The following is a 15,937-nucleotide window of genomic DNA, read 5'->3' on the forward strand; positions in this document are numbered from 1 at the left end:
TTTTTTACTACCTTTAATTTTTGTATATATAGTGGGGTTTTTGAAACAGTCCTTGGGTCGTCACACCTTTAATTTTTGGTAACTGTTTTTATTTTCTTTTAACGCAAAAAAAAACATCATGTGTATACAGTACACGCTCACTTATTTAATTCGGAGAATCTCCACCGTCGGATTGAATCTAAATTTTTAGTGTTAGGTTTAGTCTTTATATATTGTTAGTAATTTACGTTCAAATTCCGATGTGGGAGTTTTTAGTCGAATTGGAGATTTTAATTGGTTGTGGGGTGCGTGTGTCCTTTTTTCCTTTGGTTCTTTTATCGATGCCACTCCTTGTAGATTTTGATGCTTTTTTGTACTTTGGGGTTATTTCTTTGTGTTTGGAATTTACTCAATTTTATAGACAAAAAAAAAAAAAGAAACAATGAGAGTTACATGACAATACAAGGGATAAGAATATGAAAGTAATATGACATTATTTATCATTAAAGGGCAAAATGGTTAATTTAGGGTTTTTATTTTATTTTATTACTTTCTTGGTTAAAGTTTAGTGTAAGAAAGCTAGTAGGTGGGTGGAATCTTTTACTATAACTTAACTAATGTCAGTCTGGGGTGGGGTCTATCAGCATTTACCTGCTTCTGTAGCATTTATTTGGTACTTATTCATGAGTGAATTCTCAGTATATATATGCATGCGCTATTTTAAGCATATTTAAATTCCTATTAAGGAAGTACTTTATTACCAAATATCCCTAAGTTAACCACACGTAAAATGTTATACTATTAGGATGTCATTGGCATTTGCTCTAATTTAAAATTATTAGATTTAAGAATGTGATTATTTATATATTAAATTGTGTTTTTTTGAACTTTTCTTTATCTTAAGTGCCCACTGTTCGTTAATAAAATTTAATGAAAATCTTTAAATTTAACAGTTTTGATAATTCATAGATTTTTTAACAACTTTAAAAAATTATAATTAAGTACACAATGTCAAAATTCGACAGGAAATCTATTAATCTATCTAATCCAAGACTACTTTTTGCTCACGAGGCAGCTAGTGTCCAAGAAATTATTTGTATAAACTATTTGAAAAATTATCTTATACATAAGTACTAATCAATATTTTGTATTAGTCATTGTGAATATGGTTAATCAATTTCAGAGATTAAGTTCATGATTATTATTATTTTATTTTATATTTCTTAAGACAAAAAATAAGAAGAGGATTAAATTATAATTAAGGCTAAAAAAATATTAATGGTGTTTAGTATTTTTGTAAGTATTAAATCACTATTGGTGCAATTAAGTATATTGAGTTCTATAAAAATTAATCTAATAATATTTAGTCTAATTTAGATTTTTGTCCCCTGAACTTTGACATATACCAAATCATGCCCTCTGAACTTTTAAAGTCGTTAAAAATACTACTTAAACTATTGAGATTGTTAGATTTAAGGATTTTTGTCTAATTACATACAATTTTACTATTTCAGTGATTGTTTATGTACTAAACCATACTCCCTAGACTTCGATATTTACCAGATCATGCCCCTCAAACTTTGACATGTACTAAATCATGCTCTTTCAACTTTCATCTATGTTAGACTTTTTTTACTAAAATTGGACAAAAGTTTTTAAATCTAACAATCTCAATAGTTCGGAGAATATTTTTAACGACCTTAAAAGTTCAAGAAGCATGATTTAGCACATGTCAAAATTTAAAGAAAAAAACTCTAATTAATAATGCTCATAAATTATGATGAGATGTAATTAAGTGATATCGAAATGCGAAAAGCAATGGTATGCGCATGCCGTGTGTAGCCATTTGTCTAATAATAAGTCTGCGTAGACTTTGCATATTGGTTCAATGAGTCAAAAATTATATACCCCAAGTTGCACATATCTATGTACTTATCTCTATTTCATACATTTATTTATTTATTTTTTTAAAAAATAATAAATATATAATTTGTAAATATCTATTATGTTCATTGAGATACATAGGGTCTTCTAAGTATTTACAACTACTTATCATTGCACTAAAACTTAAAGTCAAAAGCAAGCAAAATTGTAAATAATTAGCTACAAACATTTAATAAATTTGTTTACTTTATTGTATAGTAATAGTAGTAGTAATAACTAACAAGCTAATATATTTTAACAAAACTGTGACAGGCAATGATTATTAATCTTGGTTTTGTGAAAAAAAATTAACATAAACTAATTATATTTTTCACACAATCATGTGACTCTTTGCTTAGGGCTACCGGTACTACTCTAGGCACGTGCTCTTCCCATAAGAATTAATTTACTATATAATAATATCCTACATATTTATGAGTAATAAACAAAATATATACCAAAATATTTTTTTAGTTAATCACACATACAATGCAGAATTTACAGTATGTAAGATTAAAATATTGTGCTTACATAAAATATAAAAATTAATTTGAATATTATTAATTTAATCATGATTTAATATTCAGAAAAATAGTTAATATTTTAACTAAAAAATATGTATTCAAATATATTTTTTATCAATAACAAAATTATAATTAAAAATATTTGTATTTATTATGTATTAAATTTGGCACAAAATATTATTATTGTGTGAAATTTGATACAATTTTTTATTTATATTAAATTTGACACAAAATTTAACACGAGAGAAATAGTTTTATTTTTTTTTTTCTAAAATACTAATAATATAGTACTACATTTTTTTTTTGTATATTTTCTTTTTTGTGCATGGTATCATTACTCTCCATATCTATTTAATTTATTTATATATATCTTCTTTTTTTTTAAAAAAAAAAGAAAGAGAGAGAGAGGGGCCTTGTGTATGCAGATATACCAAAATCAAACCAAACAAAAAATGTCGATATACATAAGAATTGGCAAAATATGTGGGCAAATTTTCATGTTTGCCCCACCCAATACCATAATTGTTGAGTGGCAATTACGTGATGGACATCTTCCACCAGTTCCAACCACTCTCCAACCTCCAAAAATAAAAAAAAAATTATTAGGGTTTTAGAGAGATTAATTATAATTATCATTATATTTGTAAAAGTCATATTAGTTATAGTTTTTTACTTTATAAGCATATTGCTTAAGGGGTAACTATTTTCAGTCCTTTTTTCATTCCAAAACATAAAGAAGATGAGAAAAAACCGTTTTGAGTAACTTTTTTGTGGTTTATTTTATTGGGCAGGCCATTAACAAAAGAAGGAAAAAAAAAAAACAACAATGATGGTGTTTGATAGAGATATATGGTGTAACAATAATTTATATTTATATATCTTTTGTGAAATTGATGAAAATAGTCAATTTTTTGGGCCGGCTTTTCACCCAAAATTATTAGTAATGGTGTGTGGAGTAGTGGTGTGGCATGAGAACAATCAAACAACATTTTAGTAATTTGCAAAATTTAAGTTTAACTATTAGTTATAAATAAATATTTAAATTTAATTTTTTATGGAAATATTATTTAAGTGTTAAGTTAATATTGACATGTTATTTTTTTATTTATATAATTAAATAAATTTTTAAATAAAAGATAAAAATTTAATAATATTGACCAATTAGAAATTATCATGTACTTAGTGGGTCTAAATACTTGTAAAAATATGACTTTTAAGTATTTATTTATATAACTGAGAATTAAACCCGTAAATTATTCTTTTTATTTATTATCTATGGATCTCTATTCTCCACTATCTATTGTACAAGGTGATAGTGATCACTATATATAGTCTGTAGTGATAGTATATAGTAGTGAGTAGTGATTGTGTCCACCTTTGCCAAACCTTTTTTGACCTCTGTTTATATGTATATACATATTTATATATATATATATATGTATTTGTAATATGTTGTGATGAGAAATTGATAATAATTGAGAGCATGTTATATCTGTAATTTGATGAGGTACAAAGGTACAAGGTGTAGTCTTATCTTGTTATGGTTGAAATTAATTATAACTGATTTGATATAGCTTTTGATGAAGCAATAATATTGGTGTGTTTATAGCTTAGTGAATGTGGTGGTTGTATTTTGGATGTTTATGAATGTTACTTCTTTTTTGGGCTCAGCCAGTCTATTACTAAACTTATAAATTGACAAATGAGAAATGATAATAGAACAATTTAATAAAACGTAATATCGGTTATAAAATACCGAATTATACTTATATTAATTTAATTAATAATAATAATAGAACGTCATCTTAAGTTGTAAGTTTGTGGGTGTCATGATGGCTCGATTTGTATTTATTCGTACTTTTTAAAAAATGGATCGGATCGTATCATGCCACAGAAAAAATATAGGTCGTATCGTGTCGTGGCATATGGCCTGTAGGCCCAATATTTTCATACTGTATTCAGATTCGTGTCGTAATTTACTCGTGCCGGCCTGTATTTCTTAAACAAGCCAGCCCGTTTTTATATTCGGGCTTGAATTTGTACTTTTACTTTTTTCAATTTTTTTCACAATTATTAAAATATATGTATATTTTAGTTCTTTAGTTATATTTAACTTTTCAACAATATTTTACAAATAATCATATAAAAAAACTATTCACATTATATTTATTAATAAATACTCAAATTTTTATCTCACACCATAAAAATAAATTAATCACTACAAATAACAGCTACATTTAATGACAATTTTTTAGTAACAATATTAATTTTTTGTAACTAAATGTGACTTTTAGATCACAACAAAAAGTTACTCGTAACTAAAACATAGTATTTAAATACAAGTTGTGACTAAATTAGTTTTAGTCACAATAAGTATTGTGACTAAAAATACATTCAGTCACAACAAAATTATAATGTGACTAATACTTTTAGCAACTGACCTTTTAGTCACAACATAAGAATAATTTATAATTAGTTACAATTTTTTTACTTTTAGCTAGTCACAAATTTTGTAATGAATACAAGTAAGATGTTTCGTAGTGAATTTAATTTTAACTTTTTATGTTTTAATAATTAAATTTTTTTTTTTTGGTCAATCAATAAAATTCATTACTCCAATAACAATTTACAACCTAGAGGTTCTTCATTAGAAGACCTGATTTTCCTATCTGTACATTGATCTCAAATTATAAACATACATTTCACCATTTTTTTCACATCAAGAGCCAACAACTGAACAAAAATAACAAAAAAAAAAAAATGCTACAGACTTGTAAACCAGTCGACATCTGCTTGCTGGATTTTTTTTTTGGCCAGTTACAAATCACTCTATTCTTCACAGTTTCTTTTGTGGCATGAACCACCTGATCTTGAATAATTTTAATTATAGAGTTATAATTTTCAGTATTACATATATATATATTTGACATAGTGACTAAAATCACTCATAAATTTATCCCATTCTCGAATTAAAATAGTTCATCGTCTAATAAAAAAATATACTTTGTCAAACCATGGACTGCTAAATATATATATCTAAGTATTATTATTATTATAATATTTTTAATATGTCATACCGTACTTTTCAGGTTTGTCGACGTCGTATGACGTGTTTTTCGGGCTAGTTTATTCGTGCTTACGTGTTGCACCTTTCGTTCTTCTCATGTCGTAAGGACATATTTTTTCGTGGCGCTATATCGTATTAATTTGTAGTATCGTGCTGTGTTGTGTCTAAATTTGTATTTTTTGTGTTTAGTCGTACTCGTGTAAGTTTCATGTCATATCAAAAAGCTCAACTCATATTTATATATCGCACTAATCTTATATAGTGGTATTTATTGAAAAATTTTGATATATATGTGTAGGATTTTTACCCTTTTGCCCTACACCAACAAGATACTTTAATATCAGTATCAAGGTCAAAATCGACCTTTCCAAGTCTAACTTAAGCTTTAGACTTAAACGGCACCGTATGACCAACACGACACTCAAACCTGTGTCGTTTGATCATCAGAGATTTAAATACTCTGAGAAGGGTCTAGAAACCCTAACACTCAATCACTCAACCTCACAAACCCAAAAGTAGAAACCCTAGCAGAGCAAGTTCTCTTTGAGAACTTGCTCGATTCCAAACTCAGAAAACCCAGAAAACCCAGAATCAAACACACACACACATAGTTTTTAGGTTTAAACACATGAAAAACAAGTAATAGGAAAGAAGTCACCAGATTTGTTTCAGAGTTCACCCCAAAAATTAGGGCTACGTCTCTGTCAAGCTCGTCTCAGAGATTAGCTTGATATCCACTATGTTCAAAGGCAAAATACAGTCTTTTGGAGCTTCCTGTCACAAGTTTTGACCAGGTAAACTCGATTCTTTGTTTTTACAAGTTCTGTTTGATTTTCCTTGTGATTTTCTTCTCGATCTAACTCTGTTTGTCTGTTGTTGTGCATGTACTCATCCCTTCTGTCTCCTCACCATGAGATCTGCATTCTCGAGGTTGGATCTTGGAGCTGAAGTCTTCGAACTAGGGTTTTCTCTTTCCTCTCTCTCTGTATTTTTTCTGATCTGGTTTTCTGTATGTTAGATCTTAGGTTATTTGCTTTGATTCTGTTCTTATATAGAGTAGTATAGTCGGTTGATCAAGATCTTAGGAGTTAGTTACACTTTCAGTTGTAACTAACTGCTAAGATTTGATCCACTAGAGGCGAAGCCACCCTAGGACTGTTTTTGTTTACTTGTATTTTATTTTCTTTTGCTGATGTGGATATATATTGTAAATGGACTGGTTATAAGTGGATTTTAACCAACAATTTGCACCTGAAATCCTCTTATAACCAGTTCTGATGTTTGTCTGTTTATCTCTGAGAGTCTTAGCTTGATAGGTCCTACTTTTAGTCTCCTTTGTCGATTCTTAACAAGTTCATACAATGTATGAACTTGTTAAGAGTCACAATCTTAGTTCCCATGTCTGCTGGGTTATCCTCAGTAGGCACCTTCTCTATGTCTATCTCACCTTGTGTCACTTTGTCCCTGATGAAGTGATACTTGATTTCTATGTGTTTTGTTCTGTCATGGAACATAGGGTTTTTACATAGAAATATACAGCTTTGACTGTCTGAGTACGCAGTAGGTACTCCTTTAAGTAGATTAAGCTCTTTCATAAGCCCTTTTAGCCATATAGCTTCCTTTATAGCTTCAGTTGTGGCCACATACTCAGCTTCTGTAGTTGATAGTGCCACAACAGGTTGAAGCTGAACTTTCCAACTTACACAGTTACCTCCAATTAGAAAGAAATAGGCAGATGTAGATATTCTATTATCCCTGTCCCCTGCATAGTCTGAGTCACTGTAGCCTTCAATTATAGTGTTAGCTTTCTGTCTATTGTAGGTCAATCCAACCTTAGTTGTCCCAAGTAGATACCTGAACACCCATTTCATGGCTAACCAGTGAACTTTTCCTGGATTAGCCATGTATTTGCTAAGTACACTCATAGCAAATCCCAAATCAGGTCTAGTACTTACCATTAAGTACATTACAGACCCTACAACATTAGAATAGGGTACACCCTTCATAGATTCAATTTCCTTCTCTGTCTTAGGGCATTGTTCCTTAGAGAGTGTATACTGGCTAGTAATAGGTTGCTTAACAACCTTAGCATCCCTCATTGAGAATTTATCTATGATTTTCTCAATGTAATCTTCCTGTCTAAGCACTAGTTTTCCTTCATCTTTGTCCCTTAGTATAGAAATCCCAAAGATCTTGGTAGCATTTCCAAGATCCTTCATTTCAAATTCTGTCTTAAGTAGAGCTTTAACCATATCAACCCTAGTCCTTTCTTGACTTATAATAAGCATGTCATCTACATAAAGTAGCAAGTAGATGACATCTTTTATAGAGTCTCCCTTGTAGTACAAACATGTGTCATGGTAGCTTCTGTTGAATTCATGCTTTAACATAAAAGCATCAAACTTTCTGTTCCACTGTCTGGGAGCTTGTTTGAGTCCATACAAGGACTTAACCAACCTGCAGACCATATTTTCCTTCCCTTTAATCTCAAAACCTTTAGGCTGTTCCATATAGATCTCTTCTTCTAGGTCTCCATGTAGAAAAGTTGTAGTGACATCCATTTGATCAATTTCCATGTCAAATTGATTAGCTATAGATAGCATTATCCTTATGGTTTTATATTTGGCTACTGGTGAGAATATCTCATTGTAGTCAACTCCCTCTTTCTATGTAAAACCTTTGGCTACTAACCTAGCCTTGAATCTTATAGGTTCTCCTTCAAGTATCCCTTCTTTATGCTTGTAAACCCACTTGCAGGCTATTATTCTTTTCCCTTTAGGCCTTAGAACCATTATCCAGGTCTTGTTTTTCTTTAAAGAGACCATTTCTGAATCCATAGCTTTAAACCATTTCTTAGCATTAGGCCCTGTCATAGCTTCTTCATAGGTTTGAGGTTCTGTACATAGAGATTTCATAGCAGTCATGAAGGCATAGGCTATGTCTTCATTCCAGATATTGAAACTGTACTTAGGATTAGGTTTAGGTGTCCTCTTTTCTCTGTCTCTGGTCAATTGGTAGTCATCTAGAGCTTCAGTGGGTTGAACAACTTCAGTTTCATCTCCCTGTTGCTCTTCTCCTTCAGTTCCTTCTCTGTTGGAGCTTTCTGTTTGTTCCACCTGATCCTGATCAGGTTCACTTCCAGCTGGTTCCACCTGATTTATATCAGGTTCTTCTTGGTCATCTAATTTCCATAGGGTAGGGTCAAACTGTATTGTACCTGCATGGTTAGTGTCTACTGTACCTGCAGGGTTAGTTTTAAGCAGACAAGGAAATTCATTTTCTTTAAAAATAACATCTCTGCTAATTATAGTTTTGAATCCACCTTTGTCTCTTAGCCAAATTCTGTAACCCTTAACTCCTTCAGGATAGCCTAGAAACACCCCTTTAATAGCTCTAGGTTCTAGCTTACCAATACTTTGGTGCACAAATGCACTACAACCAAAAACTCTTAGGTTTGAAAGATCTGGTGGTTTACCAGACCACCTTTCCTCAGGTGTTTTGAATTCAATAACACTTGAGGGACATCTGTTTATTAAATAAGCAGATGTCATAACTGCTTCTCCCCAGAAACCATGGGACAAACCAGATTGTATTAACATACATCTGGCTTTGTTCAGAATGGTTCTGTTCATTCTCTCTGCAACACCATTTTGTTGTGGTGTTAGCCTAACTGTTCTGTGCCTTTGGATACCTGTTTCTCTGCAAAACATGTCAAATTCATTGTTGCAAAATTCCAGACCATTGTCTGTCCTTAGGTTTTTAACCTTTCTGTTAGTGAGATTTTCAACAAGTGTTTTCCAATGTTTAAACCTTTGAAAAGCATCATTATTATTTTTCAGTAAGAAAATCCATACTTTTCTAGAAAAATCATCAACTGTAGACAAAAAATAGATATTACCTCCATGAGTTGGAGTCTTTTCAGGGCCCCATAAATCTGAATGTATATAATCCAATATACCTTTAGATTTATGTGTCCCTGTTTTAAACTTCAGTCTGTGATGTTTTCCCAGTATACAGTGTTCACAGAAATCCACTTTGCTGATTTTATCCTTGCCTAGTAGTTGTTGTTCATTTACTATCTGTAAACCCTTTTCTGCTAAGTGTCCAAGTCTATTGTGCCATAGTATAGCTTTAGCATCTTCAGGACTTTGTAAAATGTTGTTCTGTCCAACAGTGTTGTTGCTTCTAGCTATAGGTTCACCAATCATGTAGTATAGGCCTTCTTTCTTAACTCCTTTGATGATAGTCAAAGATCCTTTGCATATTCTCATTTGTCCATCTTTGATCTTGCCTTCTATTTTTAAATCATCCAGCACACTTAGTGAAATTAGGTTTCTAGATAAATCAGGTACAAATCTTACCCCAGTTAGTGATCTAGTGACCCCATCATGCATCTTAAATGCCACTGTTCCTACCCCTTTAATTTCACAGCTTTGGTCATTCCCTAGAATCACTTTTCCCTTAGTTGAATCCCTGAAATCAGTCAAAATAGATCTGTTATTAGTCATATGAAATGTACAACCTGAGTCAAGTATCCAATCATCTTTAAAAGATGATCCTGCAACATAAACTTCCCCATTTTCATAACAATCACTAAAATTTGCATTTTGGTGATCTGTTTTATTTTTAGGGTTTCTGGATTCTGAATTGTAATCAGTTCTTTGTCCATTAAACTTGTTCTTTCTGTTTTTGTTCAAGAAATAGCAATCTTTCTTGAAATGTCCAGGTTTCCCACAGTTGTAACATCCATCTGTGTCTTGTGGCCCTTTAGAGTTAGATCTGCCTTTGTTTTGTCCTCTGTTTGGACCCCTACTATGGCTTTGACTCCTCCCTTTTCCATGCCAAGGCTTCTTCTGAGTAGATCTTCCTCTACTCAGATTTAGTTCACCATTAGAGCCACCATTCCTTTCTGATTTCATCTCTAAATCCTTAGATTTTAAGGCAGAGATAACCTCATCAAGAGTGATTGAGGTCCTTCCATACTTAATTGCTGTTTTAACTTCTCTGTAAGTTTCTGGCAAAGAATTAAGTATGATGATGGCTTGGTTTTCATCACTAAGAGCCTCATTCTCCCCTGAGTTTGCAAGCTCAATGTGCATCCTCAAGAACTCATCAAGATTTTGATCTAAGGACTTGGATTGGTTCATTTTGAACCCAAAAATCCTTTCCTTGAGATAAATCTTGTTTGTCAAAGATTTCTGTTGAAATTGCTCCTCTAGCTTTTTCCAGATCTTTGATGGAGTCTCTTCTTTATCTACCAATCTTATTATTGCATCTGATAGATTGAAGATTAGTATTCCAGTAGCACTTTCTAGGTATTCTTCTTGTTGTATTTTAGAAGTTCCTTCTGGCCATTCAATAGGTTCATCTAGCACCCTTAGTAGTTTCTGTTGAGCTAGAAGTGACCTAATTTTCCTTCTCCAGATCCTGTAATCCCCTGTACCATCAAATTTATCAATGTCAACTTTTATGTTACTCATTTTAATAAAATTGATAAGGAACAGATAGAGTTTTAGAATTTCTCAGTTTTGTATTTCTGGAATTTGAGTTTGAATCTGAATCTTGATCTTCTTGCTATTTGAGTGTTGTTCTTTTGTCAATCTTTCTTTCAAGATTTTCTTGCCAATTCCTTCCTGATATTTTTCCCTTGAATCTTGTTGATCTCCCTTAGCCAAACCAGGCTCTGATACCACTGTAGGATTTTTACCCTTTTGCCATACACCAACAAGATACTTTAATATCAGTATCAAGGTCAAAATCGACCTTTCCAAGTCTAACTTAAGCTTTAGACTTAAACGGCACCGTATGACCAACACGACACTCAAACCTGTGTCGTTTGATCATCAGAGATTTAAATACTCTGAGAAGGGTCTAGAAACCCTAACACTCAATCACTCAGCCACACAAACCCAAAAGTAGAAACCCTAGCATTTGAGAACTTGCTCGATTACAAACTCAGAAAACCCAGAAAACCCAGAATCAAACACACACACACATAGTTTTTAGGTTTAAACACATGAAAAACAAGTAATAGGAAAGAAGTCACCAGATTTGTTTCAGAGTTCACCCCAAAAATTAGGGCTACGTCTCTGTCAAGCTCGTCTCAGAGATTAGCTTGATATCCACTATGTTCAAAGGCAAAATACAGTCTTTTGGAGCTTCCTGTCACAAGTTTTGACCAGGTAAACTCGATTCTTTGTTTTTACAAGTTCTGTTTGATTTTCCTTGTGATTTTCTTCTCGATCTAACTCTGTTTGTCTGTTGTTGTGCATGTACTCATCCCTTCTGTCTCCTCACCATGAGATCTGCATTCTCGAGGTTGGATCTTGGAGCTGAAGTCTTCGAACTAGGGTTTTCTCTTTCCTCTCTCTCTGTATTTTTTCTGATCTGGTTTTCTGTATGTTAGATCTTAGGTTATTTGCTTTGATTCTGTTCTTATATAGAGTAGTATAGTCGGTTGATCAAGATCTTAGGAGTTAGTTACACTTTCAGTTGTAACTAACTGCTAAGATTTGATCCACTAGAGGCGAAGCCACCCTAGGACTGTTTTTGTTTACTTGTATTTTATTTTCTTTTGCTGATGTGGATATATATTGTAAATGGACTGGTTATAAGTGGATTTTAACCAACAATATGTATATATATACACGCATAAAATGAATAAATTGAAGATACGCATAAATTAATTACAATGATAATATTTGATTTGTAAATTAATCAATTAATTGATTAAAATATTTTTATTAATGATTATTTTTAATTCGTTATCTTATTTAATTTTTTAAATTAATTGTCAAAATATTTCGATAATTAATTTGTTATAAATATTGATTGAGTATTTAACTTATAAATATAGGATATCCCCACCTAATTACTATAAAAAAAATAGTAATTGAATTCTATGAGAGTTTTGAAAGTTCCAATATCCACACTAACGTAAGATTTTGTTTCTTTTGTAGATGCAAAGATCGTGGGATCTAATAATCTTAAAGAATCAATGACTAGTAGTATTTTCAATCCTTTAATTACATATTTAAGTTTTATATATGTTTAAATTTCATTTCACATTTATCATATAATTCATATCGTTCATATATATATATATTTCATGTTTTACATTATAAATTCTAACAGTATTGTAATAGCAGTAAAAAATTAAAACATTAATTAAGAATCAATAAGTTATAGTACCCAGCATTATTATGATGTGACATTTTATGAATATGATTTAACAGTTTTTCGTAATAGTTAATCTTATATTGTGGTTGTATTGATCAACATCACTGATATTATTTAACAGTTTTTAATCTATTTAATGATGTCTTTTCTTTAAAAAAAATTAATAAATAAAGGTTTTTTTTTTTTTGGTAAAGGTTATAAATAAAAATAAAGTTTGGCTTGATGAGAAGGTAGAAAAATGGTGTTGTTCATCATGATTTTTGGCTGCTTTGTATTAATTGCAGTTTGCTTATTTTGTGCTGATTTTGGTACAAAACAAATTATAGCCTTGGCAATTTAAATTTACATTATTTTATATGGTAAGAATAACAATTTAAAAGGTTTATTATTAGAAAAATAATATGGCAGAAACAATATTACATTATTCCTATTTTGTTTATTCTACTCCTTTCCTAGTTATAGATATAGTTATTTTATGTATAATAGAGATATTTGCGGTATAATAATTATCTAATAATTTAGATTTATAGGAGGTAGCCTATTAATTTTTTTTTTTACGGTAAAACTATCCAATATTACTTAATTATCTTATATATGAAACAAAATATACTTTACTAACTAGTATTTACAAAAATAACTTAGGTTAAATACTTTTGTAACTAAAATTTATAGAAACTAATAAAACAACATATATAATATGTAATGAAAACTTACAAAAAATACCAAAATTCAAACAAAATATAAACTCAACCACAACAGTTAGAAGCAAATGAGGCGAACAAATTCAGAGCTGGGATCTTTGCTAGCAGATAATCGTTCATAGAAGAGAAGATAATGGGAGGGAGGGGACTTCATGATACTTTAATATGCGACTCGATGATATGTCGCCATGTGTATCTGAGATGGCATTCAACGATCTTAGCTGACAGTTAACGACAAAAAGGGCATTATTGCAATAAAATAGTAAAAAGTAAGGGATTTTGCTTTTATTTTTTTATTGGGATCATATGTGTAACAACTAAAAATATTGAAAGGAATTTCATTGAAAGGAATTTCACCGTAAATATCCCTCCCTTCAACTAAATGAATTTGGGGTGATCATTTTAAACATATTGCCACAAATATTAAACCTATTGCAATTCAAAATTACTGTCATTTGCTTGAATTTGGGACCAAAAGAAAAGTGTCATACTCAATTACCACCAAAACAATAACAAATAACAATCCCCCCCCCAAAAAAAAAAAAAAAATTGATCCTAATTGTACGTAATAACTTAAAATTCTAAAAAAAATCATTTTTATCATTTTAGTTGTGGTATACTAACAAGTTTGATTAAGTAGCCCATCTTTTGCATATTGGGTTACAGAATCAGAAATGTTGGATCAGGTCATGAACTTGTCTGTTGGGCCTTGTGTCCAATTCGTATCTCTAATTAAGCCCACAGTATACTCTCCATCTTGTTTCTGCTTTTTCTTGTTTGTTGTGTTATATAATTTCCTTCCTGTGGTATGTTATATGAAAATCATCTAAATATATATATATTCAAATATTCAAATCATCTATATATTTGAAGATGATCAAATATTCAATCCCAATAGAAAGTCCTTTGAAAAAAATCCCAATAAAAAGTGAAAACTGGTGATGATAATTAATCTATATTTCAATCTACTAACAATTAAAACATGTTGGAATTTACCTTTATTATTAAAACTCGGTCTAAAAATTTATTATATATAAGATCTATAATTTTATTAACCCAATATATATAAATGTCATACAAAAAATAAACATACGAGTAATTAAGTACATAATAATCCACACACTCATCATTTTATTCTAGATATATAATAGCAAAAATTTTACCCAAATGCATTGAGACATAAAGTCTAAAGGAAAAACTGAAATAGTAACAAACAATTAATAATAAGGAAAAATATATATAATAGTGAATTTAGAGAAGTATATCTCATAAAATATATTTATGCAATATATATTTTTTTGTGTATTTCAAAATATAATGAAATTTGTCGAGAACGTACGTCCTACGATCATGGCCCATGCAACGTGCACATGCATATTTATGTATATATTAGTGCCCTATGGATTGGCTTTGGGCCGGCCCATTGATTTCCGTTGGTGGCATCCCCAAATCCAACAATGTCCATCATTATTTCCACCTCCTCCCCAACCCCACCCACCACCTTGTCCTCCTCCACCACCGCCGCCGCCACCACCGCCACTTCCGCCACCTCCACCACCTCCACCACCACCACTTCCTCCTCCACCACCGCCACCACCTCCCCCTCCGCTCCCTTTTCCACCTCCAAACCCCTTTCCATTTCCTCCACCGCCACCACCACCTCCACCGCCGCCGCCGCCGCCGCCGCCGCCACCTCCTCTTCCTTTCTCATGTCTTCTTCCATGACCTTTATTTCCCCCATTACCACTTCCTCCACCCCTTCCCCCACCATTACCATTACCACTTCCACCGCCTCCTCCTCCACCACCACCGCTGCCACCACCACCGCCACCGCCATTTCCACCACCTTTACCTCCGTTGTTGTGGGGTATATTGTCATTATTTTTGACCAATTTAAAGCCATCTTCCTTAGAAGATGTCACATTTCTTATTTCATGTGGATTTTCAACAATTTCATGATGATCTTCGGCAACAAAAATTCTAATCCCATCAACAAAATTTGAAGGGCTCAGAACAACCGAAAGAAGAAGCAAAACATTCCAAACAAAAACAAACAACTTCATTTTTGATTTTGTTCTTAATTTGAACCAAAAATTGATTAATATAATAAGACAATGCATATAAACTCAGCTATGAAAACCCTTTTTATACACTTGGCAATGTGCCCACCTAAACAAACTTCATTCCATAAGGCTGCAAAAAGAGAAGGAAAGACAGTGAGTGAGGTGCAATGTGTCCCCATACCTTTGTAGGGCCACCTAATATAACCATAAGCACTATAACCAATTACTGAGTTTAAAATAACCAATTACATGTGCACAAATAAAAATAAGGCATGTGGACGCAAAAATTTTAACTTTTAGTTATAACAAAATAAGTGATTAAAAGTAAAAAAATTGTGACTAATTATAAATTATCATTCGTATATTGTGATTAAAAAGTCTGTGACTACAAGTAAATGTGTGTTTAGTCACAATACTTGTTGTGACTAAAACTAAATTAGTGACAACTTGTATTTGAATTCTATATTTTAATCATAAATAATTTTTTGTTGTAACTAAAGT

The 15,937-nt window shown here is 31.5% G+C and overlaps 1 protein-coding gene across 1 annotated transcript; it reads right to left on the bottom strand.

Moving 5' to 3' along the window:
- Positions 1-14,770: 14,770 nt before the first annotated feature.
- LOC115713815 (putative glycine-rich cell wall structural protein 1) lies at positions 14,771-15,436 on the bottom strand. Its single transcript, XM_061114028.1, has one exon. The coding sequence runs from the start codon at positions 15,434-15,436 to the stop codon at positions 14,771-14,773; it is 666 nt and encodes a 221-aa protein (XP_060970011.1).
- Between the last annotated feature and the right edge of the window lie 501 nt (positions 15,437-15,937).

The sequence above is a fragment of the Cannabis sativa genome, chromosome 4 (genome assembly GCF_029168945.1).
Source record: "Cannabis sativa cultivar Pink pepper isolate KNU-18-1 chromosome 4, ASM2916894v1, whole genome shotgun sequence".
Taxonomy (NCBI): Eukaryota; Viridiplantae; Streptophyta; class Magnoliopsida; order Rosales; family Cannabaceae; genus Cannabis; species Cannabis sativa.